Genomic DNA, 26,946 nt, shown 5'->3' on the forward strand with positions numbered 1-26,946 from the left:
GAGGAGGGATGGCTGGGAGGTGGTAGCCCCGGTGAGGCCAGAATCTGATTGGCCCCCGGCTCTGGAGCCTGCTGGCTGCCCCAGCCCGGGCTCTGGCCTGGACTCTGGCCTTCCTTCCAGGGTCTTCCTCCAGGCCTTGGTGCTCAGCGGGGAGACTCAGGAGCGAGAGCGAATCCTCTACCAGTTCTCCAAACGCTTCCATGACTGCAATCCCGGGGCCTTCTCCTCCGCAGGTAGGGAGGGCTGGGCCCCGAGGGCAGGGCAGGGCGCGCTGGGGTGCCTGGGAGAGGGATGGCACTGGAGTGCCACCCGGGGGGGGGGGGGGGGCTCTGCGTAGCGGCTCCTGGGTGTGTTCGGGGGACTGTGGAGGACCAGAAGCCTCTGGGGTCACCCTGCCCAGCGTGGCCAGTGGAAAGGCAGGAATCCCGGGTCTAACGAGCTTTCTCTGTACTCGCCTCCCGCCGGGGCAGATTCCGTTCACACCTTGACCTGTGCCATCATGCTCCTCAACACGGACCTGCACGGACAGGTGAGGGGGCGGGGGAGCTTGAGGCCAGGGGCCTGGGATAGGGTCACAGAAGGGCTCCGGGGGAGGTAGGGCTGGAGGACTGGAGCAGGTCTCAGAGTGGCCAACAGGGGGGTTATTTTCTACGGGTGGGGAGTGTGTGCCTGCTGCCCCACCTCTCCCAATGGCCACAGAACATTGGGAAGAGCATGAGCTACCAGGAATTCATAACCAACCTGAACGGCCTGCGGGACGGCGGGAACTTCCCGAAGGAGCTGCTGAAGGTAAGGCACAGGGGGCTGCCCCCTGGGCTCGTGATGCCGGGGCTACCTCTGTAGCTCCTTGTCCCCCGGGGGGGGGGGGGCGGGCGATGCTCAGCCCGGGCCTGGCTCTGCTGCCGTGCCCTTGGTAGGCCACGGCCTGTTCGTGGAAGGTACTAGAGTGTGCGTCCTCGCCAGCAGCAGCACCATGGAACTTGTTGGCTTGTGTGAATTCGTAGGCCCCCTGCCTTGGACCCTACTGAATTAGAATCTCTGGGGCTGGGACCCCCTAAAATGTTCTCTGGAGTTTCCAGGTGATTCTGAGGCATGGGGAATCTGAGACGCACTGGGGTTTTGGGTTCTCGGAACGAACAAAGGGCAGGGCTTTAAGTGGCAGTAAGTCTAAGACTGAGGAGCCGGATGTTCTGGGGTTTGAATTCTCGTCTTGGGCAGCTTGCTCGAGTTCCTCCTGGGGTAGCACCCACTTTACAGTGTGGCGCTCACAATGAAATAAAGGTTGCCAGGGGCCTAGCATGGCGCGGGGCACACAGCAGGCTTTTCACACGCAGTGATGCCCTGGTTCTTTTGTCTGTGTGGGGAACATTTCTGGAACTCTTGCTGTGTGCCCGGCACCCCGCGAGGCACTGCCAGGACTATGAAGGCAAGCGAGGTGCACGGCCATGAATACCCTTTGTTAGGTCCTTTCAGAGTCCCAGCACCTCGCTTACTCATTCCTTCACCATCCATTTGTTGCCCCTGTTTGTCCCCTGTCCCTGCGCTCAGATCCCTCTGGGCGGGATGGTACTGGATGATTCATGTACTTTCCAGGAGAACTAGCTCGGGCCTCCCTCCCTAAGCTTGGGTCGGGACTAGGATTGCTTTGCTCATCCTGTCTGTAGCGTCGGGCATGGTGCCTGGCACGTGGTGAGCGCTCCGTAAACGGTCGCACGCACGGGCACATGGATGCACGCGTGCGCTGCTTCCTGCTCGAGGAGGAAGGGCAGCTGTGCTGGGGGTGGAAGAGGCAGACCGCAGCTTGCCCCTGTCCTGCCTCTGCCGGGCAGAGTCCGGGCCCCACGGGGCCGAGGCTCCCTGCCCACTGTGTGCTTCTGTTCTAGGCCCTCTACTGGTCTATCCGAAGTGAGAAGCTTGAATGGGCCGTGTAAGTGAGAGTCTCCCTTCCCTCCACTCCCCGCTCCCCTCCCCTGTCTCTGGGCCTGTCCTCCCTCCACCCGCCCACCTGAGAGTCAGAGGAGCCCGGGGGAGGCAGGGGGGCCTGGACAGTGCTCCCCTCTGAGTGGGATGCAGCCAGAGGCCGGACCCTGGGTGAGTCTCCAAGAGGGTAGAGGAGTCCAGGCAACACCTGGAGAAGCCAGGGGCTGTGGGGGGTGGGGATGACAGGAATGGATGGGCTGGCTTTGAAGGACTCCTTTTAGGGGGTCCTGGGGTATGGCTCCCCAGCAAGAGAGAGAGAGGGTGGAGGGCGCTGAGGCCGTGGGCTCCTCCTAGTAGCCTTTGCCCAGTCAGTACCCCCCAGCCTGATTCTCTGATGTCCAGGGATGAAGAAGACGCAGGCCGAGCAGAGAAGGCCCAGGTGTCTCCCCCCACTGGCAAGATGAGCAACCCCTTCCTCCGGCTGGCCCAGAGCCCCACGGCGCCCACCTACAAGCAGGGCATCCTGGCTCGGAAGATGCATCACGATGCGGATGGCAAGAAGAGTGAGTGTCTGCTGCCCTGCTGTGTGGGGAGCTTGTGTTCGCCGCCGAACCCGCGTGTGGACGTGCGTGCGGGCGTGCAGAGTGGCTCGGCACAGGGCCGCGGGCTGACGTGTGCGCCGGCGTGCAGAAAGATGGCACGGGTCAAGGACTGGCAGCCTGTGTTCCTTCCTTGATGGTGACCATGTGCTGGGCGCCGGCTAGAACGCCAGGGAGTGGGGGTGCAGAGACAAGACAGACCTAGGTACTCCCTGCCCCCCAGCCCCCCATGGTAAGGGGGAGGTTAGATGAGCACATCAGTGTCTGGGATAAAAGGTGGAAATGGCTGAGGGGTGTAGGGAGGGTGAGATCAAGTACGGGGCTGTGGAGGAGGGCTAGGTTTTGGTTTGGTTTGGGGGGTGAGATGTGGGGGACAGGGATGGGTGAGCCTTCTGGGAAATGATGGTATCTGAGCTGAACCTTGGAAGACAAGAGGCCAGAGGGCATCCCTCTCAGACAAAGGAGCAGGCGGAGTCGGCGGGGAACAGGGGGTGGGTGACGGGACGGCAGGAGGTGCGTTTGGCCTCGCTCCGCAGACAGGTGGAGACTTTAGAGCAGGGCAGCGCCAGGACCGGAGCAGTAATGGGACCCTGGCTGGAGAGGACAGGGTTCAGCGACCGGCCAGGGAACTAGCACTTGGCCGCCAGAAGCCACAGGGCCTGAGCAAGGCTGGAAGGTGACTCCAGGGAAGCCAGCCTTCTTCTGCAAGAGGACCTAAGCCCCTGTGCCTCTCTGGACGGGACCAGAAAGACGTCTGGTGGCACCGTGCTTCGGTGTGGGAGTGTTTGGAAAGGGGACAGTTGGTATGGACATCTGCTTTTGTTGTTGTTTGTGGGGTCTGCGCACGACTGCCTGGGTGTGAGGCATGGCACCTGCTTGTTCCTGATTGTTTTGTGGTGTTGGTATGCCGCTGCGTGTTTACATGCACCTGGGGAGGGACTGAGTTGGTGGGGAGAGGGGACCACGTGTGTCTGAGTCTGGTTGGGGTGCCACCACCTCTGTGTGTTCTGCTCCTGGGGCAGCGCCGTGGGGCAAGCGCGGCTGGAAGATGTTCCACACCTTGCTTCGAGGGATGGTCCTCTACTTCCTGAAGGTAGGAAGGGGGTGCACAGCCCTGACAGGCAGGGTGGGGAACAGGGAAAGGCCCAGAATGGTTTGGAGGGCAGGCCCCTGTGATCACCTCTTTTCTGAGCCCCTGTGCCCTGTGGCAGGGAGAGGACCACTGCCCCCCTGCAGGGGAGAGTTTGGTGGGACAGATGGTGGACGAGCCCGTGGGGGTGCACCACTCGCTGGCCACGCCGGCCACCCATTACACCAAGAAGCCACACGTCTTCCAGTTGCGGACTGCCGACTGGCGCCTCTATCTCTTCCAGGCTCCGTAAGTCCCCGGGGGGGACAGACCAGCAGCAAGGCTCTGGCTCTCTTGTCCCTGGTCCCTTGCTCACCACTCTCTGATGGCTGCTGGCCGGGGCCCTGGTGGGAGCAGGAGAATGCTGCGGCTGGCAGGGGTCCTAGGCGTCCTGCACCTGCTCCCCTGACCCCACCCACTTTGCCACTGCAGCGCCTCTTCCCTGGTGGAGGGGCACCCCCCCCACCCCCGCCATCCACCCTCCTACTTCCTAACCTAGGATTCCAGGAAGCCTCTAGCAATTGATTTTTATTTTTTTAATTTAATTTAATTAATTTATTTATTTATTTTTTGCCTTAGATCTAAAATCTGTTGCCTTCCTAGATTTTCCTCTTTGACGGATGATAAAAACCACCGGCAGAGGTCAACCACCTCGACTGGTGGCCGGGCTTCTGGCTTTTTGAGGCGCTGGGTACTGAGAGTCTGGAAGGCTGTGCAGACCACAGGAGGTTGTGGGGAGAGGGGCAGGGCCGGCTCAGTCACCTTGGGGTCTGACGGCCTCCTCTGCCCTCAGCACTGCGAAGGAGATGAGTTCCTGGATTGCGCGCATCAACCTGGCGGCCGCCACGCACTCAGCGCCGCCCTTCCCCGCCGCGGTGGGCTCCCAGCGCAGATTCGTCCGGCCCATCCTGCCTGTGGGCCCGGCCCAGAGCTCCCTGGTAAGGGGAAGGGGACTGCCCGGGCCCGGGGGACGAGGTGGGAGATGGGAGGTGGGAGATGGCTGCGCACCTGGCCTAGGAACCGGGAGAGGGGTGCGGTGCGCACCTGGGCCTGGGAACGAAGGGAGGATGTGTGGGCTGCACACCTCGGTGCAGGAACCAAGAGGGGTTTGTGGTGGGCTGCACACCTGGGGCCGGGAACGGAGCGGGGTGCGGTGGGACAGCTTCCCCCTCCGCCTCCCGCTCCCAGGAGGAGCAGCATCGATCCCACGAGAACTGCCTGGACGCTGCCTCCGACGACCTGCTGGATCTGCAGAGGAACTTACCGGAACGGCGGGGCCGCAGCCGGGAGCTGGAGGAGTACCGCTTGAGGAAGGAGTACCTGGAGTATGAGGTCAGGCTCCGGAGTCTCCGCCCTCCCTGCTCTCTCCCGCCCCCTCGGCCGGGCCCTCTGCCGCCCTCTCGTGGCCGCATCCGGCCTTGCAGCCTTCGTTCCTGGGGCCGCTCAGGGCTGCGGGAGGCCCTGTGTGCGCTCTCCCGTGCAGTGGCTTGCACAAAGTGTGCGTGTCCGTGAGCACTCAGACCCCTTCACTTCTTGTCCTGGGGTACCTAGAAGGTGCTTGTCTGGAAACACTCACAGGGGACGTTTTGTCACTTTCACCTAAGAGTATACTGTATTTGGCTTTACCTAAATTGCAGGTAGAAACGGTATTTTAGTTGAATTATTTACCCTAATACCTACCTAGTACTAATAGGCAGTATTTATGGAGTTTGTCTTACTTGCCTGTATTATCTTGTTTAGTTGTCTAACAACTCTGGGGTAGGGACCGTTATCCCCACTTTACAGATGAGGAAACAGGCAAGGAGATATTAAACAACTTGTCCAAACCTGATGAATTCATATCCTACTCCAGTCAGGGCCGTGCCTCATTTATAGTCTTAACTAAGGACCTTTTTAGCCCTCTGATCGATGCCGCACTGTTTTATCCCCTGACCGCCCCCCCCCCGCTGACCCCCCACCCCCTTACATCTTACGCCTCTGGTCAGTGCGCATGTTCTGGGACCTGAAGCAGGAGGGGTAGGTGAGGGGCAGTATGAGAACAGAGGGGGTCAGAGCCATCCAGAGGTGGAGACCAGAGAAGGGAGCGTCCGTGTCATCCCCGGGCTGTGTTTGCGGGGCCTCGTGCTGCCCCCTCCCTGCCTTTGTGGCCCATCCCTTGGCTTGTTAGGTGCATCCTCAGCCGTCGGTACACTGCTTCGCAGGGGCCCTGGGGTGACAGGACCCAGCTCTGCCTGCAGAATTCTAGCCTCTTCCTGCCCATGCGCAGCTGCAACCTGTAGCAAGCCCCTGCCCCTCCCTAGACCCCATTCCCCTCCTTATAAAGTGGAGACAGTGATTCCTGGGCCACCCAGCCACCCGGGCTGGGATGAGAATCTGGTGGGGTGGAGGATGAGCATGCACTTAATACACTGGGACCCGTATCCGAAGGCTGCTAGTTACGGAGGCCTTTGGAGTGTTAAACAGATGAAGGTGGTTAGCATCCCGCTCTCCAGATGCCAATTGTTAAAATGCTATTCAGACTCAATTAGGCTTCAGTACAGATGTGAGCTGTTTGTGTGCAGTGCCGCACAGATCAGGCCTAGTGGGTTATGGATCTCTTAGTGTCTCAGGGATGTAACATGTTCTGGAGACGTTAGTTACAGCACTACAGGGTGGTGGCTGTTAGAACAGGGCTGGGCTGCTTATAATACTGTCCAGATAACTGCAGGGGTCGGGCACCGATGTGGCTCCCGTGTTCTGCACAGTCAGCTGGCTCAGGCTCAGTACAGACGTTGGCTGTTGGTCCAGTCCTCTTTCTGCAGAAATCTTTACCACCAGAGCTTTGTACACATGGGAGCAGTCTGCCCCTCGTGATTCCGGCCTCCTCCCGCCCTGGAGCTGGGGTGGCGCTAAGGGGTGGGGCCCGTGTGTTGCAGAAAAGCCGCTACGAGACCTACGTGCAGCTGCTGGTGGCCCGTCTGCACTGCCCCTCGGATGACCTGGACCTGTGGGAAGAGCAGCTGCAGAGGGAAGCCGGAGGCACTCAGGAGCCCAAGCCCAGCCTGAAGAAGTCCCACTCCAGCCCCTCCCTGCACCAGGAAGAGGCCCCCACCACAGCCAAGGTGAAGCGCAACATCTCAGAGCGCAGAACTTACCGGAAGATCATACCCAAGAGGAACCGCAATCAGCTCTGAAGCTGGCACCACCACATGGACTCTGGCCCTGTGTTCGGAGGGGGGGGACCTGAGATGAGACCCCATGGAGGAGCCTTGTTTCAGGGTCCGTGTTGGGGGATGAGGCCCTCCCCTTTCCCGCTGAAGGACAGGCCCTGTTTCTCTGCAGTCCTCACTGGAGCTTTCCTAATACTGCTGTGCCGACCCCCACGGCAGCCCCAGCTGCCCCAGTCCCTGCTCACTCCCAAGGGAGGACAGAGGTCAAGGGTTTGGCTGCACTCCCATGTCACCCTCCCCCCTTCCACAATCCAGAGTGGCCACATTTCTTGGGCCTGGGGGCAGCTCGGCGCTTATTTGAGAATCCGAGCACCCGCGGGCCCTGAGCTTCCAGAAGGGAGGCTGGGGCAATGGAAGCCTCTGGGCAGTCAAGCCAGGGGAGCCACAGCCCTGAGGATGGTTTTGCTCTGGGAGTCAGGTGACCTGCAGTGAGAGGTCCTGGGAGACCCCAGCCAGCCTCAGGTGACTGAGAGAGCGGGGTGGCTCGACCCCGCCCCCTGACAGGTAGGCCTTGGGGGGGGGGGGCTTCGAGGATAAACTTGGTGAGGCTGACTCTGGGGCCCTGGGCCTTTGTGTCCTTTCTCCCTACAATCATCCACGCACCCAGGGCAGATGAGAGAGGCCCCACCTCACACACCCAATTGCTAATCCTCAGAGCAGAGCCCTTGGTGGTCAGTGAGGGCCAGAAGGGGTTGGGGCCTCCAGAGCTCCATGGAGAGCCCTGGGAACAAGGGGCCTTTGTTTCCCCAGAGCAGGGAAGGAGGTCCTCCAGGTTCGGACCCCTGGGAGAGGCCGAGAGGCGAGAGGCCGTGATACATCCCCTGAGGTCTCTCTTGGAAGGAGCTGGTCTGAGACCTGGGAGAGCCAGGTAGAAGGCTGGCTCCCTCCCACACACCCCATCCCATAAAGTTGCATTCCCAAGGAGGGGCACCAGGGCACCTTCCAGACCCCCCTTCCTCCCCACCAGCTCTCAGGGGGCTTTGCTGCCCTTCCTGGGCAGTCCCCCTGTGCTGCCCTCTGGCTGCCTCCCAGCTGGGCTCTGGGGGAGGTTCCGGACACTCACGGACCTCAGGCTCTGCCTGTGGGAAGGAGGCTGGGTTGGCGAAGCAGCCACCATTGTCTCTGTTCAGCCAAGTGTGCGAGCAGGCTGCCCGCCAAGAGGGCCGCTGCTGCCTGTCTGCAGCCTGCTGGCTGACGCACTGCTCTCCAGCCTTCCTGCCAGGGCCCCTCTCCTCCCATCTGTGCTGGAAGCCAGCCCTGGGGTCTGGAACGCCACCAAGTGGGGCTGGCCCTTGGGGACCACAAGGGGTGTCTGGCCAGGGCTCAGGGCCGGGCCGGGTACCCAGTGGGTACACAATACATGAAGGCCAGTGAAGAAGGAGGTGTGCACAAATGTGTCAGGAAGGGAGGGTCAGGCAGATGTGCGCAGCTGGAGCCACCTGCAGGGGGCCAGGCTGGGTGTCCCCCCCCCCCGGGCGCATCTGTGCCTATGCGGGTCTATGTGCCTGTGTAGGGGTGTGTGTGCATGCGTGTGTGTGTGTGGAGCACTGCGCGCGTAGACTGTCAGAGCCTCAGGGGGCCTCAGTCATTTGTTCATCCACTCATTTGTTCATTCATTCATTTCACAAATAATATTGACCACTTTTTATGGGCCAGGACGAGGGCATTCCAGAATGACTGAAACACATCTCTGGCCTCCCGGAGGTAACAATCCTGTTCTCTGGTTCCTTGCTTTCATATGGAGGCACACTTCATCTTGCTGGGGAGACATGCTGAAGACACATTCCCACCCTTTGCTCAGGGATTCGGATTCAGTAGATCTGGGTCAGGGGCACGGATATATATTTTTAAAGCAGCTTGGGTCACTGATGTGCAGTTAATAGGTGAAAACCTAGCATCAGGTTGATGTGACTTGCCCCAGGACTGACACAAGCTTGGCCTTGAGTGGGTTATTTGATCTCACTGAACATGTATCCATATTTCTAAAACCAGAATAAAAGGTGGAGGTTTGTCTGCATTTGTGCATGTATGTGGCACTTCGATGCTGCTTTGCTCGTGTGGAACTGGCACCTGTCTTTCACCAGGGCACCTGAAGCCTTCCGAGAGATCCGGGCTGCAGGGCGCCACCTGGCACAGCTTGCAGACTGCGTAGTTAGGCTGCAGTTCTGACATGTGACCGCTAGGGGGCGGGCTTGTATCTTTCAAGTTTGTGGGGCCCGGGTGTCCAGCTGCAGAGCTCCGCTCCCTGAAGAAGAGGAAGTTAAGTCTCTTTGTTCCCAACCATCAGCAGAACCAGGACCTTCCACTTTCCTAAACCCACAGGGGTCCAGGCCAGGCCTCCCACCTTCTGGAGAAGTCAGCCTTGCAAACGGTTGCGACTCTTTTGACATCTTCCTGCAGATGGACAGGAAAAAGGGTTTCTGGAGCCATATGGGAGCAGCCTAGAGTTCCCCAAAGAATTGTCCCCACAAAAGTGAAAAATGAGTGAGCTCCCAGTCCCAGTCCTGAGGTTTGGGGCAGATCTGACCCACAGGCCTCTGTCTGACCTTGTGTCCACCCTCACTTTCTTTCCCATCTGGGAAGTGGGTTGGTGCATCTCTTTGCAGACGATGGGACAGGCACAGGTTCTTGGTGATGAGCTCAGGCCCTGTAAGGCTGGCTGAAGTTTGTCTTTGGTTCCTTCGTTCCCTCCTAGGGGGGCTCAGCCTCCAGGGCCCTGGGCCTACCATGACCCAGGTGATACCCCAGATGTAACCTCTTCCTGGTCTCCCGGCATCTCTGTTTTGTGTGGCTTTCTGCTGATAACATTCATTTGTTGGTTGTTTGCCAGGCACCAGAAAAGAGTAAAAGGCCGCTGAGGCCCAGGGCTTGGGTCCTTTCCTTTTGGGGTTCAGAGTCCGATGGCAACAACAGGCGGGCTATATTTGAAGGAGCTGGGCTGCAGGACTGGGGGGGGGGTGGGCAAGGGAAACGTGGCAGTAGGGGGGGGGTTAGGGCCTGGTCACACAGGACCTCTCCTGCCACCGAGTGAGCTGTACCAGCCGGAGAGGCACAGGCTCATGGCTTGGGAGGCAGTCAGCCTGGGAGTCTTGCTTTAAGAAATGACTTGAGTCAATAAGGCCAATAGGTAGAGTCAGAATAAGGCCTGGAGACCCTCTATACAACCTGTGCAACTTTTCTGTAAGTCTAAAATAAAAAAAAAATGAAAAGGGGGGGGAAGCCAATGGCCTGGAAACAGGAAAACCTGGCAATCCCCCTTCTGGCCCTTCTCCCTCCCTTACCGCCCTCCCCCCGACGCACATGCCGGCACATATTCGCACATACTTATGGCTTTCCTGAATGCCACACTCTCCACCAGGCCTCTTCCCCACCGCCCCTCTGCCAGCTTTCCTGGATGTCTCTGCCCCCTTGCGTCTAAACGTGGCTCACACCTTCACCTGTCCCTTCCTCCTCCCTTCGCTATAAGAAGAGGTGCTCACTGCATTCCTGGGACTGACCTCCTCCCCGAGACCACACACCACCCCTGCTTCTCCTGCCTACCATGACCTCTCTCCCTCGGGGGTACCCTCTGGGTCTTTGGGCCTACTTTCTACCCCCTTCCTTATCCCTTGCAAACAACTTCCAGTATATCACCCTCGCGAGGAAAAAGGAACAGAAAAACCTGCATGTGACTCTTCGCTTCCTGTAGCTGAGACCCACAGATGTGTGGTCTTTGCCAGCTGTTTCTCTCCATTCACACCTGGCTCCCATTCACACCTTGCAAACTGGCTTCTGCTCTACCCTTCCCTGAAACGGGGACACACCAGAAGGGCCACTGGTGAGCCTTAAGCCTCAAATCCAATGTCTTCTCAGCCTTCATGTCCCTCACCTCTCAGCGACCTTTGACCCAGAGACCTGTCTGGCCCTGCACAAGGCCCAGCGTGATCTGGTCTCAGCAGCCGGGACCGGGAGTCGGACTGCCTGGTATCAAGTCCCAGCGGTCCCTTTTCTAGCTGACTGCAGGCCAGTTACCTAGCCTCTTGTACTTCGGTTTGCTTCTTTATCCAATGGGGATAATAATGCTATTTACCTCACAGGGTCCTTGTGAAGAATAAGTAAAATTATGCACATAAACATCTCGGAACAATGCCTGGCACCGAAGGAAAGCCTAGCAAGTTAGCTATTAGTCCACGGCCTTGCTGGTCTTACCACATGCACCCTCCCCTCCTTGGGGCCCGGCTTAGGTTCTGCGAATGCAAGCAAGGCCTTTGCTTTCCTTCTTCCTGGAAGGTGCAAGTAACAAATCTGAACTCAAATGGGCTTTAGCAAAAAAAAAAAAAAAGGGAGGGGGACATTTCATCGCTCCCATAATGGGACAGTCTATATCCAGGTCAGGTGAGGCTTCAACTAGGGCTCTGCACTGAGCCTTGCCCCCCTCTGTTCTTCTGGGCTCCATCTCCTAGGCTAGGAGGCAGGAGCAGCCCTCATGGTCCCAAGATGGCCCCAGTAGCTACCAAATCGCCCTCTTCTTGGTGGCAGTCTAGCACATAGAGACCATCTGCTTCTTGGGAAGTTCAAACTCAAGTCCAGGAATAGAGTCTCTCTGAGCTGCCCACTTTGAGCCATGTGCCCCTCTCTGAGCCAATCACTAGGGTCAGGGGCTTAGGGTAGTCAGAGTCCACCTTCTGAGATGGGGGTGGTGGTGAGGCAGTATCACGCAACGGATGGGGACTGGGACCAGCTGCAGAGAAATCCTGAGTACAACTCGTACCAGGAAGGGGAGGACACCAACTGTATCTGGATGCCGTCTCCTCCAGGAAGCCTTCCTTGAGCCCTGCTGCCCCAGTTACGTCTGTAACTTTCTACATCCCTCGCTTCCCCTGCTCGCCCCTCATTCCCTTCCCTCTTCTTTCTGTCTCTGCTCCCAGTAGAACATACGCTTCCCAAGGGTAGGAGCTGGGCAAGTTGGTTTCCACCGCTCAGGGCCCAACAACGGCAGTCTAAAAGTGTAGCTCACGAAACTGTACCCCCGCGCCCCGGGCTTCTGGCCTCTGCGTTCTCCCGGTTCTTCCCCCTTCTTACACGTTCTTTTCTGTCTTTCCTCTGCTTGCTGCTCTCACCCCTGAACTCAGCCTTCCCCCCAGGTGCGGCTTTTGGAGGCCTTCGGGATAGCTTCTGGGAAAGCCTCCTGATGTAAATAAACCTTCAGCTCTGGTCTCCGTGCTGGATTTCAGTCCCGGAGTTCTAACTGGGCGGGACGTGGCCCTCAATAATCTTCCCGGAGCGGGTAAGTTTCTGTACAGATGTTACTTATTACACGTAAGACTGGATTTAGTGTTGTCCCCCTAAACCTGTCCTCTTCTGACTCCCCCGTTTCTATTAATGATTCTGTGATGGTTCTGTGACAGTGGATTTGAGAGGCAACACAACGGGATTATGAGAATATTTGAGCCAAATGGGCCTTTGCCTCACCTTTGGTGTCAGGCGGAAGCTTCTGGTTTTCTGACGTCTTTGTCTCCGTTGGTGTGACACGGACAGGGTCTGGAGGAGGTACATGGACAGAAAAGCGATGACTCTCAGTCAGGTAAGGGACTGTGAAACCCTTCCACCTGGCCACCACCATGAGGCTCAAGGCCGATCTACAGCTCAACGGTGGCTTCTCAGGACCACTCACTGTGTATTTTCTGTGGTCCTCATGCTTCAGTTCTTATTTGTATTTTCCTAATTTATTGCATGCATTTCCTGTGAGCTGTCTCAAATCCTCTCTGGAACAAGGTGGGGAATACATTAATATTTAAAATAAAATAAACAAAATGTCAGTGTGTGTGTGTCTTAGGTTGGAAATTCCTTAAGGGCAGGGACCATGTCTGTTTATATAGCACCTGGCACAGTGTCAAATTGAAGCTTAACAAATGAATTTTGATGAAGAGGGAGAAGGAAGCTGCCTGCAGGAAGATACAGAGATTTAGACTTCACCCTCCAGCTACCCCTCAGCCAAAGCCCCCTTTGGCAAGGGGCGCCCTCCCTCACTCCGTTCCTGACCTTCCAGGTCCCCTCCTGCCATCGCTGCCCTGTCCACACTCCTCATAACGAACCCTGTCCTCACACAGACCCTGCTGTCTTGCAGATGCTCCCCTTCCTCACACAGACGCAGCCCCAGACGCACCTCACTCAGGGCTTCACCCCGAAACACCCAGCGCCCCCCCCTTCACCCTCTGCCCCAGCCCCACAGGCTCAGCCAAGGCCGGGCAGCCTCGTATGGTGCTAGGGACCGCCACCGGCTGAGCGGTTGGAGGTGCTGTCCCCACTCGTGCCTTGGCCCCGTGGGGGCCTCCAGCCAGGCGGGGACGTGGCAGAGGGAGGGAGAGGGTAAGCTGCTTCAAAACTCCAGATGCAGCAGTTAAAAAGAGGACAGAGGCAATGATCCTTCAAATTGCCACATCTGTATAATCTGCCTTTTATTTTCTGCTTCATGAAGTTTTATTTCCTATTATTTATTCACCTCCCCGCCCTCCCCTCCCCCGCCTCCGCTCCTCCTTAGCAGGCGACATGCTCAGATGGGCCCTGAGCCTTGGCCTGGGTCTCAGCCCACCCCCACCCAACCCCCACCCTGGGCCGGCTGCTGAGAGAAGGCACCTGCTCCCCCTTCTAGGACGCCCCCCCCACCATTGTGCTACAGCCCCTATGGGCCCCTCCCTCCACCCTCCAAGTGGGGCTTGGCTGCAATGTGCTTGGGGAGAAGGGGTCGGGGAGGTGAGGTCTGTCCCCCAAGACTGCTATCACTGTTACCACCACTTAGCAGGAGCTTATGGGAAAGAAGAACCCAAGGACCCAGAACTCACAGCCCGTTGGAGTCTCTGTCCCCATGTACCCTCTCCCCGCTCTCCTGTGTCCATTTCCCACCCTCCACACCTCTCCCTCCGCCCTTCCCCTCTGCTCGTCCTGGGCCCCAGCCTTGCTGAGCTGGGGAGGGGCAGGTATTGAGATGGGACGAAGGGGGGACCAGCCAAGCCCACACAGGGAGGGGCACCTGCCCAGCTGGTTCAGGCCCTGAGCCCCCTCTTCCCCTTCCCTCCCTGGCCCCGTTGCAGGAACAGAGAAGCAGCTCCAAGAAAAACCCAGGGCTTCAGGTCCCAGGCTCCTGACTAGTGGCAGGCGAGGCTGGAGTGGAGTGAGAGGGTGTTTGGGAAAGGTGGCTTACGTTTTGCCTGCCCCTCACCTAGCACCCTCCTTCTCCCTCCTGGGAACACACGCACAGGGGAACAGCCCTTTTCTGGGGATTGAGGTCTGGCTTTTAGGCCCCAGGGGGGTGTAGGGTTTGCGTTTGGTGTTCCTGGTAGCTGCTTGAAGACAGGGATGCCAGAGAAAGGCCTGGGAGGGACAGGAAGGATTTTGCAAATATTATCTGAAACCTGAAAGCGCTTTACATCTCCTCTCTCACGGCCTTCATCACTTTCCCACCTTGTATTGTAGGGACTTTCATCAAAGTCTCATTTCTAAGTTCGGAGGGATCTGGGGGTGGGGGTGGTGGATGGTGGTGTTCTCTGCTTAGTGCCTGTCACTGAGTCTGGCACGCGCAGTAGGTGGTTCGTGAGAGACCCCCGGATGAACTTGTCAGCGAGTGTGAGAGCTCAGGAGATTTTTCCCGCCCCCGCCTCTATTAACTGTGGCACCTTAGCCTACCCTCTGGTTTCTGCCCCAGTCCTGGAACCCTTTGGAAGCCTGGCTTAGCTCCACCAGCAGAGGCAGGGCCCCAGCACCCTGTGTGAGTGGGGCACCAGAAGCCACTCCACCCCACCCCGACAGAGACCTGATTCCAAATATGGCAATATGGTGTTTCCTTTGGTGTTCAACGGAAAATTACCTGCAGAATTGGGGAGAAAGAGGCTTCATACCTGAACCAGTCAGATGAGGCTGGGAATGCCTTTCACTGACCCAGGCAACTATTGAACCACAGTGTTAGGGCTGGACATCATGGCCCATGCCATGCATTTTACAGCTGAGGAAACTGGAGTCCCCTGGGGTCTCCAGTGGGGAGGTGATGAGGCGGAGTCAGAGGCCCACACCCCAGCTCCGGGCTCCTTAGCTACATCACTGGCCCCTCTCCCTAGGGGAGGCGTGGGAGAAACAAAGGTGATGATCAGGGGCCTGGTTCTGCTGACAAGAACCAGCAGGTTCCGGTACTCCTCAAATTCAGTCCCCAGAACGGCGGGCAGAGCAGCCCCCTCTCTGCCACCAACATCTAGTTTCACCTGTCCCGTCCCCCTCCTTCTTTCTTAAGCTTTTCTTTCTCCTCCCTTCTTCCTTTGGTGGGGAAATGAGTTTCCACTTAGCGCATTCAGCCTAAGCTCACCCTTTTGTGGACGATTTGTGGATTTGTGTCCTGCTGCGGTGAAGTCCCCTGGGCCGCCGGTAGAGTGAGGGATCGGGCCCAAGGAACCTTCTGGCCATACTCCCTGGGCTGGGCCCCCCGGGGTGCTCTCATCTCCCCAGGGGGATGTATGTGGGGGAGCCGATGTGGCCGGGAAGTGGGGGGGGGGGCTCCTGGGAGGCAGGGGCAGGCCTGGAAAGAAGGCGCCATGGTGGTGGGAAGATGAGAGGGCCTGAACGTGAGCTCCAGGGCCATGCTCCGGGCAAGGCTGCAGGGGCTGTATGCCTGGGGGCCGGGGAGTTAGGCTTGCTACCAGTACCCCCTCCCCAAAGCAAACAAACAAAAACCAGACAACCAGGATTTATTTGCGAAGGAACAGGGCTCCCGTTGGAGGCCCACTCCTGGAGTGGGCGGCAGGCTGAGTGTGCGGTTGTGTGTGCGGTGGGCGCAGCTCCCTGGCGTGGGGGAGGGGGCCTGGGCTGCGGAGGAGGAGGAGGAGGTGGTGGTAGTAGGGGGTCTCGGAGGGGGTGGGGACCCGAGGCGCGGGGGGGGGGGGGGGGGAGGGTGTTGGCTTCATGCTGGTACTGGTTTGATTTATCCCTAATGAGTTCTGAGCACATGGCTGCTCCCGGCTCACTCCAGGGGCCGGCGCGGCCTCCCGCGGGCCCCAGCCCGCCCCGACTCCAGAACAGCCGCCGCTCGCTCAGAAAAGAGCCAATTTCCACACTGCACAGTCCGCTTCACTCAAGGGGAAATCACATTTCCCTGGGAGAGCCGCAGGCTGCGCTCCGCTCCACGACCTGGCCAGCTGCCACGGGGCACGGGGCTGCGCCCGGCCTCCCTCCTCCCCTCAGCCAGGGCCCCGCTTCCCGCCGCCGCCCCGGAGTCCCCGGTCCGGCCCCCCGAATCCCCGGGCGGCCTCTGGGGCTTCGCAAGAGGAGGGAGACAGGGTGCCGTCCGGGGGTGGGGGGGCGGCGGGGGGCAGGGATGCGGGCCAGCAGGGGGCCCGCCTTGCCCGTGGCCTCCCGCGTCTTCGAAGGCCGGCCAGCTGGTTCTGTCCCAGGGCCTGTGACGCTGCAGGTGGGGTTGAAGGTGGTGGGGTGCGACTGCCTGAGCGAGCGGACAGCAGCGGGCACGCGCACCTGCCCTCAGGAGCCGGGGCCTCTGTGCCTGTGTCCCCGAGTCCCCCGAAGAGCAAGAGGAACAGAGGAAGGTAATGAGGAGAACAAGGAGCCAAAACATTAGGAGATGGAGAGAGGAGAAAAGCGTCCTGGCATTTGTGGAGCAGGACGCAGGACCTCTGAGCCCTTCCGGAGAACTCACCTGCTCTCTCCCACTTCCACACCCCTGCAGACGCCAACTGGGCGGGGGGTGGGCAAAGGAATAATTGAGTCAGATCCCGCGGAGGAGGGACTGGAATAGAAACTAAGAGAGTAAAGTGTCAGGACAAAGAGGTGAGAGAGGTTGAAGGTCGGGGTTTTCGCCACAAGAATCACGGTCATGGTCACTCAGCTGGCTCACTCCCTCTGGAGGGTGACCCATAAGCTGCGGCAGAGGAACAGTGAGACCCCCTACAGACAGAAATGCTGTGTGACCCTGAAGGTAGGAGAACGGCTGCCAAGGGATGGCCTGAGGAGCCACTCAGGGCCAGGGGCAGAGGGGAACCAGGATCACCCCCGCCCTGCACTCCTTCTCCACCTGTAGCCTGACATCTGGGCCTTCCATCCCGGACTGTTGGCCCTGTCATGGCAGTGCCCTAGGTGGTCACGGGCCTTCTGTTCTTCCCCACAAAGTCACAGCTGCCTGAGGTCTCTGCAGAGGCCTGGCCACGTCTGGGTATCCAGGCCTTGGATTAGGATGCAGAGTTGGCCTTAGATGAGGGGTTGGGCTGTGGTCCCTGCTCCTCTGAATGACCTTGAAAAAGTCAAGTAATCTTTTGCTCTCAGTTTCTCCAGTGCCAAATGGAGCCAACGTTCAGGAACAGAGACAAAGATTGATGCGGTGAGTTTTATAAACAGAAACTAAGCCTACGTGAAGGGTTAGTATATCTTCCGAGGATGAGGGAAGAGGAAGGGGGGCATTTAAGTAGGGAGCGAAGGGGGCTGGGCAAGGAGCCCCAATCCCCACCGGCTTCCCTCTGCCCCCGAAGCTCAGTCCCACTGATGAGGGGCACTGAGGTCTCTAGGCCCCTCCTCCTGCACCCACCCCGAAGGACAAGGACATCAAGAATCGCCTAATGAGGACCTAGGTGGGTACACACTGGAAAAGGTGTGTGCATTTGGGGAAGGAAGCAGGAGGATGGGGAGGGCAGGCAGGAGAGGGGCAATCCTAGCGAGTGCCTCAACTTCGCTGGTCCCCTGTTTCCCATCTGTAGACTGTGGCCGTGAAGTCCTCTTGCCTGAGCTTGTTGACAGGGTGGAGTGCATGCCCCCGTGGAAAATACACTCTCTTTAGTAACAACGTACGGCAAGAATATTGGAGAAGGGGTAGGGTGTGGAACCAGCCTGGGGCTGGCCTTGGAGGCAGGACTCCCAGCTGCCCCTGTCCCCACCACTGCGGGCTGTGCGGTAGGGGCCCAAGGGTCACACCAGCTCCAGCCCACCTTAGAAAGATGGGCTCTACTCCACCTGGTGGCCCAGCTCCACCTGGTGGCCCAGCTCCACCTGGTCTGAGCTGCTCTGTCTCCTAGCAGGAACCCTTTCGGCCGCCTGCAGGGGCTGCCTGGCCGGCTCAGACCTCTGCGAGCTCCTGGTACCCTGGGCTGGCCTGGCCGTGCTAGGAGGGGTGAGGGGCAGGTCACTGAAGCGGACGAGTGAAGATGAGGGAGCAGGAGCGGGGAGAGCTGCCCCGAAAGCTGAGGAGGCGTCCACACATGGGATCTGACCGGGATTGCTCCAGTTGCTAGGGTGAGGCTGGGCCCTCTGTGCCCTGGGAATGCTCAGGCCCAGGCTTCATCCCCAGTTCTCCTCCCCACACATTCTACTCCCACAGGCTTTCACAGAAACCTTGCTACATGGTAAGCCAAACCCTATGTCCCCACCCGCCCTTCCTCCTCATACTCCTTTACCAAGCCCTGCCTGTGCTGCCCCAACATCTCTCAACAGCATCTCCAATGCTGGGGCACCTCAAATCATAGCTTTCCCCCAATACATAGATGACTGCATTTTCCAAAGGGGGACCATGGTTTGACCATGGATTGAATGTCTGAATAGGTACCGGCCAGGACACACTGCCCTTGGCCCACACCACACACTCACCAGCACCTGCTTTAGGCAGAGTGCCCTGCACTGCTTAGCCCACCTCAGAGAAAGAAAAGGGAGTTCTGAACCAGGGTCACCGCCAGCAAAAGCACAGCCCAAGTCCCTTTGCCATTTGGGGTTTGGAGAAGGCCTGCCAGGGGCACCAAGTGTTCCAGAGAGGGCTTTGGCTGCAAACGCAAAATCGCTCTGCAGGCTCCTTGGGGCACCGTGCATCTCAAAGTGATCTTGGATGAGGGGGTTTATTGTTCCTCAGAACCAGGTGGGAGGCTCTTTTAGGGCACTCAGGGACCCCGAGGCTGGAGATGATGAGGAGCCTCAGATATGAAGGGATTCAGTCCTGCTGCCATGCTTGTAGCCAGAGGGAAGTGCCGTTAGTGGACAACGAGCCTCGACTCAGGTCCCCTCAGAAGAGATGAGACTGATTTTCTCTGTGGGATGATCCCGTGGCTCTATTCTCACGCCATCCTTGGTGAGCATCCCTGGCCTCTCTTTAGGGAGGACCCGGGGGTAAGAGCCCGATGTCTCCTCCTCAGCCCTCCCAGTCTTGGAGTCCCTGGTAGGTGAGGAATTCTCTCTTCCTCTGACTCAAACTCAGTTGTCTGCCCTGCTGTCAGCATTCACCTGGGCACCTTGCCCCACCTTGTTTCAGCTGCACCCCCACATGGAGAGGGTGCCCACAGACCAAGCACCCTGGTGGGGGCAGAGCCCGTGCGGCCACCATTGTGTGTTGACCCTTGTTCTCCAACTCTTCTTAGACAGGGATTGTCTGCGGTCCCCGCAGGCTCCCTCGGCCCTTCCTGGCCCTGCACACCCAGGGCCTCCCCACTGCTCAGTCTTCCCAAGAGGGTTTGATTGAACCCACCACTTCCCACCTTGGGCAAGTTATTTCTTTCTGTCCGAGCCTCAGCTTCCTCAAATTGTCAAATGGGGCTACTCCCAACTTATTTACGTGAGGCCCTTCGCACAGAGCCCGGCACACGGCACGGCCCAGAGAACATCTTCCCCCCCCCCCCACCTCCTCTCCTGCTACAGGGGGCGCGGGAGCCGTTATGGAGGCTCCAGTATATCATGTTCCCAGAACCTTCACCAGTCCTCCCCGCTGACTCTCTGGCTTCCTGTGATTAACCAGAGCGACTACTTGAGAGTCTACGACTGGCCCGGCACCGTGTCACGTGCTCATTTTATCCTGTGTTCATTCACAGTGGAAATCAAAGTTGAGGATAAGTGGCCGCCCGGCGTGAAACATCTAGCAACGGAGGGAGAAGGAGAACGTGCAGTCAGGACTCCCGGGCATCAGACGGTCCTTCAGCTCCCCCCGCCCCGCCCCCAGAATGAGCTCATGGTCCACGGGACTCTGAGGTTCTCTGAAGAAAGCCCAGACCCAGGCTGCTTCCTTCCCCAGCCAAGCCCAAAGCCTGAGACGAAGAGTAATGGTTTATTGAGTTATGTGGTAATGGTGGGTTGTCTTTAAAAAAAAAAAAGAAAAGCATCAAGGAGAGAAGCCCAACATGGCAGGGAGACAATTCACTGAGAGGCCAAAGTCTAGGGGTGCAAAGAGGGAAGCTTGACCCAAAGAGAGCTCCATTTACAGTATTTACAGTCAGGCTTTGGGGGGCAAGGGCTGCGGGGGGCCAGAGAGGGCACCTCCATGCTGGCTTCGGGGGGTTGCCACGGGGCCTCTTGAGTTGCTGTGGGCTGGGGCTACAGGCGGCATACCTGGCGTGGCAGGGGCTGTCGGCGGGGGTGGGGGGCGGAAGCGGGTCCCCAGCAATTCTGCCTTGCTCCGCCCCGGGCAGGGCTGCAGCTCACTGGGGGGGGGGGGGGGGGGGGGGGGGGGGGGGGGCCCTTGGGAATGTCTGTCTCCAGCTGGAATGGGCTGGTCTGGCTATGAGGGAATGATCCACCGGAGGAGAACCTGGGGTGTGCTCACACATCCTCAGCAGCAGGCAACAGGAAGGCCCCGGGGACCATCAGGTGGAGCTTCGGGCTTCGACTCGACCCAGCCCTCAGCCCTGGCCAAGAGGGAGGTGCAGAAATGCCAAGCAAACTGAGTGGAGAAGGTGGACAGCCGGAGCCTCAGCTGTGGGGCAGGCGGGAGGTGACTCTCAGGGGGGCGGCGAGGGAGAGCCTGGGCGCCCAGCTGCGGTGTGGGGGCTGGACAGAAGTGCGCACAGCCCGTGCCTGCAAGAGCATGTCGATGGTGGAGCCACGGGGGCCTCGGTGTGGCCCTAAGCCTATCGTGGGCCCATGCGCCAGCCCTCTCGAGCTCCTCGGCTGTTCCGCTCTTCTCTCCGTATTTCTCCTCCAAGTGTGTCTCTTTTGGAACGGGACAGTTCTCCCTGGGACTTCTGCCACTCATTAAGGAGTCTTGGAGGACAGTTTGGCCTTCTCCAAAGTCATCCTGTCTTTCATGGTTCATTAAATCAACCACACAGGGAGTGCGCCGCAATGCTGGACTTGTGGTTATTTTTCATGTAATAAATAAAGATTCCTTTGTGTGACTCTCTGGGGCCTGTCCCAGGCCAAGTCCTCCTGGTGCTCAGTTGCTCCCACTGTCCCCATAGCAACTACAGATGGTCAAAGGCCGTGGCGGTGGTGGGTGGCGCACTTGGCCTTGATGTGGAACTGTAATAATATGGGGAACCTGGACATGTTAAAAAAAAAAATAAATAACAACAACACTGCTGGTCAAAAAGGGGAAATTGCACCATAGCCTCTCCTGCATCTGCTAACCTTGAAGACAACACAAGTTAATCATCTACCCCTCCGGCCTATCTGATCATCAAAGATTAACTCCTCTCTGGCCCTATTTCCTCCTTCTCTGGCCTCACCTTTGGGTTTCTGGCCAGAATGAGAACTATGGCTCCTTGCCCCTCCTCCCATGATTGCTTTGACCTTCAACACCCTCGTTTCAGGGAGAGGGCAATTGAAAGCAGTTACATCTGGAACCCTGAAGAACTAAGCACACTTGGGGATCCCTGGGACCTTCCCCAACCTTACCTAAACAGCGCGAGGTCAGAGAATCTTCCTCTTAGGGCCCAGAAGGACTAGAATCCTGACTGGCCAAGGGGAATGCATTTGAGGGCCTCCATGGGGAGGCTCTGTCCACCTGAAGGATGGCCAGCCCAGGCGAGCTTGCATGGAGGTGCCCTGCCCCCTGTCCCAGCTCAGTACCCTCATCCTTTCTGGTGAAATTGAACAGAAAGGTGGCTTGGAGTTGAACCCATCTGGCAAACAGAGCCCAGGGGAGCCACCCTCCCGGTCATTGCTGGAAGCAGGAGGTAATGGCGGGGGTGGGGGGGGCTTAGGAAATGGATGGTCCTGCCAGGCCTGTGATGGTGCCCACGGAGTGGGCCGTACTTGCTTCACTGCTTCTCTTGGGCTCAGGTTTGCTCTGAGGCCCTCAAGGTCATCGCTCAGGGAGACTCTCGTGGAATTCCTCAAGTTCCCCATTTATGGGACTTGGTTTCCTAAAAAGCTTCTCTACCCAGCCCATGGTGCCGGGGCAGGGGAGGGGTGAAGAGTAGCCTGTAGCTCACTCTCTGGACTGCCCCCCTGAAAGGTGTCCACATCTCAAGTCAAATACCGGGAACGTGAGCAAAGGATCCCCATGTAAGGGTGCTGGTGCCGAGTAATGAGACCCGGTGCGCCGCTGAGATGGTTAATGTGCACGACAGGATGGCCTCGTTTGCCCAAGGCCTGAGCCCCATATCTTACACAAAACAGAGTTCAGACACATGGCCTCAGGCAGTAGGAGGGAGAACGACACGGAGAAGTCTCCGGCCTGTGTGCTCTCCCTGCAAACAACCAGGGGCTCTGCCTTCCCACCGCGTGCTTGGCCTGCCAAGAACACCTGTCTCCCCAGGCCCTCCATCTAACCTGGGCCTCCCGGCTGCCTTTCAGGCAGACTTTTGGCCCAGCCTTGTACCCCAACCCTGCCCCACGCAGCAGAGGGCCTGGGTGGCCCCGAGGGGACTTACTCAGCAAGCTGGAGTTGGGGAAGCGCCAGGCCTCGCTGTAGGAGGAGTAGGGGGTGTGGCCGTAGGCATTGCCCGAGTATTCACTTCCTGTTGGAGGCACACAGGTGAGAGGCCTGTGAGGTGGACACACCCGTGTAGGCTTGGGGGTGGGGGAGAAGGGTCTGCAGTGCTGGCATTGGGTGACCTCTTGGGGACAGGGGGAGACAGGGAGAGCCGGGGCAGGGCCAAGGTGAGCTCAGAGGCCCCTCAACCCACCCTTTGGGGGCCCCTCAGTCTGCATCATTTTGGACAGGGCCCTTTATTGCCAGGTGCCTGAGGCACTGCCCTGACAAGCTCAGTCCTCCCAGCTACCCCAGCAGGGAGATGGTATTATAAGGCCCATTTTCCAGGTAAGGAAGCAAAGGCTTGGAGACATGCAGAAGCTCATGTGGCCAAAGGGTTGGGTGGTGTTTGGAAGGTACGCTGTGATTCCAGCGCCCAGGTTCTAGCCACTTTTCCTGCGGCCCGGACCTTCCACAGAAGGCCGTTCCAGGAGGGCCCGAAGGGAGTGAGAGGGGTCAGAAACAGCCATAGAAAGAATCCCTAGGTCTGAGTTTGTTCGGGACGGGGTGGGGGAGGAGGTGGCGGGGAGGGGCGGGGGTGCTGACTGAGGATTAGGGGAAGGAGCAGAGGGAGGAGCCCTGCAGGGCACCAACCTCTTTGGGGAATCTGTCCTGGGACTTGCTCTGAGGATGTCTGCGTCCCATATTCCAAGTCTGCCACTTGAAGCAAACTCAGTGCATGAATCGAAACAAAGTAAATCAGATCACCTCCTTCAGTGAGGGGATTCTTAGCTTTACCAAAGGAATGATTTACCAAAGAAATCACATAAGGATTCCCTTAAACAAGAGCAACAAACCCAAGCAGCCCATTCCGTTACCTTCGGTACTCGGTACTTGGTAGGGAGCTTAAAGTCTGCGAAACACTTTTCCACACCCTCGGCCCTTTGATCCTCACGAGCATCCTATGAAGTACCCATTAATACCACCAATTTATAGGAGAGGAAGTTGGAGTGCAGCAGGATTAAGCAGTTTGCCTCAAAGCACAGCATTGGTAAATGGCAGAGCAGAACTTGACCTTAGGGCTCTTAACTCTGGATTCCAGATAATCCCTTTATGTGCTTCCGAGCTGATTCCCTCCACAAAGCCAGGTCCCTGCCAACCCGGCCATCTCCCCTATGTCCGCGCTGCCTTTCAAAACCTCATCTGCTGTTGGGAGCTAAGTGCCTGCTGTGGCTCCCTGTCTCTTTGACAGACTCTGGACGGGAAGCTTGAAACTGCCTGGCTCTTGAGCTGGCCTGCCTGGAGTCAAATCTGTGCTCCCCACTTCCCAGGTGTGTACCCTTGGACCAGTCACTTCACCTCTTGGAGACTTGATTTCCTCATCTGTAAAATGGGGTGAATTATTGTCCCTATCTCATGGGGTTTAGGGAGGATTAAATTTGATAACATCCATTGAATGGTGAGTCCCACACTTGGTATATAAAAAGCACTCAGGAAATGCTAGCTTTTATTATTTTCCCGTTAAGCAGGTGCTAGAATAAAGTGCAACAGAGGATCACAAATGAAGAAACGGCTCCCCAGCGAGGGAAAGACATTTACCCCAGGTCCCGTGTTCAGTTAGAGCCTGCGCTAGAACCGTGGCCCCTTCGCTCCTATTCCAGGGCTCTTCCTTGTATCCCACAATGCTAAATGTTCCCCACTTACTGCTGGTGTACCCCAGAACTGCCTGGTTTCAGAGCACCCTAGGGGGGAGCCAGGGCCCCCGTGCCTTCCTTCCACCCGGCGCCAAACACCGCCGGCTCTGAAGCATGAGGAAGAGAGGCGGAAAACACACAACGCTTCCTCTCTCATTTTGTCACTTACTCATGCATTTCACCTGCTCACACACTTACTCACTTACTGAACACACATTCACCAAGTACCTACGTGCTTCAGTCACACACAAGTTGGCGTAGGGCTTGGGGCTCAGGAGGTGGCACACATCTGGCTGGGCGCAGCATCTCCCCACCACTAGATCTGTCCAGCTGCCCGCAGCCGCACGGATGAGACACCCCTGCACCCACAAAAGGCTAACCCCTCCTCTTTGCATCCCCCCCCCACTCACCTGTCCAAGGTCTTGGCCCCTACAATCCATCCCTTCTTTTTCTGCTTCATCGATCTCTCCCTTCCTAATTTACCACTCCCTCCAGCCAGCGAACGTGGTCTGCCATCTTCTCTTTTCCAAATCGTTTTCTGCCCCACCTCCGGCTACCAGCCCCCTTCTGTGCTTCCTGGCCTCTGCCCTCACCTCCTCATTCCCGTCCAGTCGGGCCAGAGCAGATCCCCTGAAATCCCACAACTTCCACCCTGATCACTCCCATGGTCACTTCTATGCCCACTCCCACCCCTCCCCCAACCGATTCAGGTCATGGCTCCTTCCAATGTCTTTGGGTTTTGTGATGCCTTTGCTGCCAGATCCACTGTCCTCTCCCGCTCACTCTCTTTGCTGGTTTCTTCTCTGCTCAAGCTCTAAATGCCCAAGGCTCGGTTTGTGAGCCTTCTGTGATTTTCCATCCACATTCTCTTTCTAGTGATCTTTTCTAATCCCTTGGCATTAAATAACAGCTCAGTACAATGGCTGACATTTACGCCCTAGCCAGAATTCTTTCCTGACTTCAGACATATATCAGGTGCCTACTGACTTATTAAACTGGGTATTTGGAGGTGTCTCAATCCTCTTATGGCCAATAGAACTCTTGATTTCCACCCGCCACAGGCTTTACCTCTCCCTCTCCTGGTCTCCCCCATTTTTACTTGCGACCACCACGTCATGCATTTTCCCAAGCCCCAAGCCTCGGAGTCATCCTCGGAGCCTCTGGTTTGGAACCCCCACAGACAAATCACCAGTAAGTATTGTTGGCTGTACCACTAACATATCCTCAGTGTCTCTTTCCTCCTCCCTCACTGCTACCTCCCCAGCCCAAGCCACTGTCATGCCTTTTGTTTTTTAAGATTTTATTTAATTATTTGAGAGAGAGTGAGCGAGAGAGAGACAGCACAAGCCCGGGCAGAGGCAGAGGGAGAAGCAGGTTCCCCGCTGAGCAGGGAGCCCGATGTGGGGCTCGATCCCAGGACCCCAGGATCATGACCTGAGCTGAAGGCAGACGCTTAACTGACTGAGCCACCCAGGCGCCCCCACTGTCATGTCTTGAATGAATGATTGCAATTGTCCCTCCCCTAATTGGTCTTTGTGTTTCCCGCTTTTGACTATCTACTATCTGTTTTCCCAGCAGCCTGAGTAGTCTTAAAATTTGACCCAGCCACTCCCCAAATCCCCTCATTTTGTAGTGCTTTCTCCATTCACTTGTTCTTAGATATACTCACCCCCTTTTTATCTGTGATCATGCTAAACTAGTTCCTGCCTTGGGGCCTTTGCACTTGCTGTTCTTTTGGGCTGGGGATGGTCTGCTCCAGTTTATCACTTGGCTGACCACTTTGAACACCTTCTCAGAGAGGTCTCCCCTGTTCACCAATCTAAGGTAGTTATCTCCTCTCCCTGTGGCTCTTACGGACATCATTCTACTTTATTAGATTCATGGCACTTATCACTATCTGAAATTATCTTGTTTTGTTCATTCATTGACCTGTTTACTGTACTTTCTTCTCCACTATTAGGTTGTAATCTCCATGAACAGAGGGACCTGCCTTGTTTACTGCTATATCCCCCAGCATCCTATACCATAGATATGCAACCAGTATTTGTTAAGTGAAAAAGTGGTGAATGGATGGAAGGATACAAGAATGGTTGAAAGGCTGGAAATGGAGGATGGAGGATGGGAAGATGGATAGATGAAGGGATGGCTGTATGGAAGGATATATGGATGGATGGATGGATGGATGGATGGATGGATGGATGGATGGGTGGATGGATGGATGGATGGATGGATGGGTGGATAGAAGGATGGATGGATCAATGAAAAGATGGATGTAAGAAAGGATGGATAGATGAATGGACAGAAGGAACGACGGATGGAAGGAAAGAAGAATGGAAGGATGGATGAATGGGTAAGAAGGTGCATGGATGAATGGATAATGTGCGTAAAGATACATGGGTGGAAAGCTCAGTAGATGGATGGATGGATCCGTCTATCTGGAGTTGCCAGTTCTGCTCTAGAACTGGTGTGAGGGTCATCAACTCTGTTAATGAGGCAGGAACAACAATAACAACCACGAGAAGGCAAAACAGGAGATGAGTGGATAAGAGAAGTCTGTCCTGGTCCTGTTCTTGTGTCACTTTCTTATAGTTTGTGTCATTACTTCTGGTATTGTGGGAGGCAGTGTGGTATAGTAAAAAGAGCCCTAGATTTGAAATCAGAAGACCTGTGTTTGAACAACTCAGCCACGTAGTATGGTTCATTAAGACCCTGAGCACACTAAGCTTGTTCCTTATCTGTATTAAACTAGAATAATACCAGCCTT

General features: G+C 57.3%; 2 protein-coding genes and 1 long non-coding RNA gene across 17 annotated transcripts in view; 2 read left to right on the plus strand and 1 right to left on the minus strand.

The window, feature by feature from the left end:
- The window catches only part of PSD4 (pleckstrin and Sec7 domain containing 4), a 34,232-nt gene extending 25,358 nt beyond the window's left edge, over window positions 1-8,874 (plus strand). For all 3 annotated transcript variants that reach the window (XM_073897415.1, XM_025868222.2, XM_025868223.2), the window contains 10 exons: window positions 121-233; window positions 471-529; window positions 700-789; window positions 1,884-1,927; window positions 2,323-2,483; window positions 3,542-3,612; window positions 3,731-3,897; window positions 4,442-4,586; window positions 4,837-4,980; window positions 6,564-8,874. In XM_073897415.1, the coding sequence (XP_073753516.1) occupies window positions 121-233; window positions 471-529; window positions 700-789; window positions 1,884-1,927; window positions 2,323-2,483; window positions 3,542-3,612; window positions 3,731-3,897; window positions 4,442-4,586; window positions 4,837-4,980; window positions 6,564-6,821 (1,252 nt within the window). In that variant the 3' untranslated portion in view covers window positions 6,822-8,874. The remainder of the gene's footprint in view (window positions 1-120; window positions 234-470; window positions 530-699; window positions 790-1,883; window positions 1,928-2,322; window positions 2,484-3,541; window positions 3,613-3,730; window positions 3,898-4,441; window positions 4,587-4,836; window positions 4,981-6,563) is intronic.
- A 1,285-nt stretch (window positions 8,875-10,159) lies between these two features.
- On the plus strand, window positions 10,160-12,655 carry LOC112821048 (uncharacterized). Its single transcript, XR_003207331.2, has 2 exons — window positions 10,160-12,123; window positions 12,245-12,655. It is a non-coding gene; the product is annotated as an uncharacterized lncRNA (long non-coding RNA).
- Window positions 12,656-19,584: 6,929 nt separating this feature from the next.
- Window positions 19,585-26,946, minus strand: part of PAX8 (paired box 8) — a 57,764-nt gene continuing 50,402 nt past the window's right edge. For 9 of the 13 annotated variants that reach the window (XM_073897423.1, XM_025868643.2, XM_073897426.1 and 6 more), the window contains 2 exons: window positions 22,448-22,534; window positions 19,720-21,111 (listed from right to left, as the gene is read on the minus strand). In XM_073897423.1, coding sequence (XP_073753524.1) covers window positions 22,448-22,534 — 87 coding nt within the window. In that variant the 3' untranslated portion in view covers window positions 19,720-21,111. The other 4 variants (XM_073897421.1, XM_073897420.1, XM_073897419.1 and 1 more) reach the window with 2 other exon arrangements.

This window comes from Callorhinus ursinus, unplaced genomic scaffold (assembly GCF_003265705.2).
Source record: "Callorhinus ursinus isolate GAN/ISIS: 27379988/994484 unplaced genomic scaffold, GSC_fseal_2.0 scaffold10, whole genome shotgun sequence".
Lineage (NCBI taxonomy): Eukaryota > Metazoa > Chordata > Mammalia > Carnivora > Otariidae > Callorhinus > Callorhinus ursinus.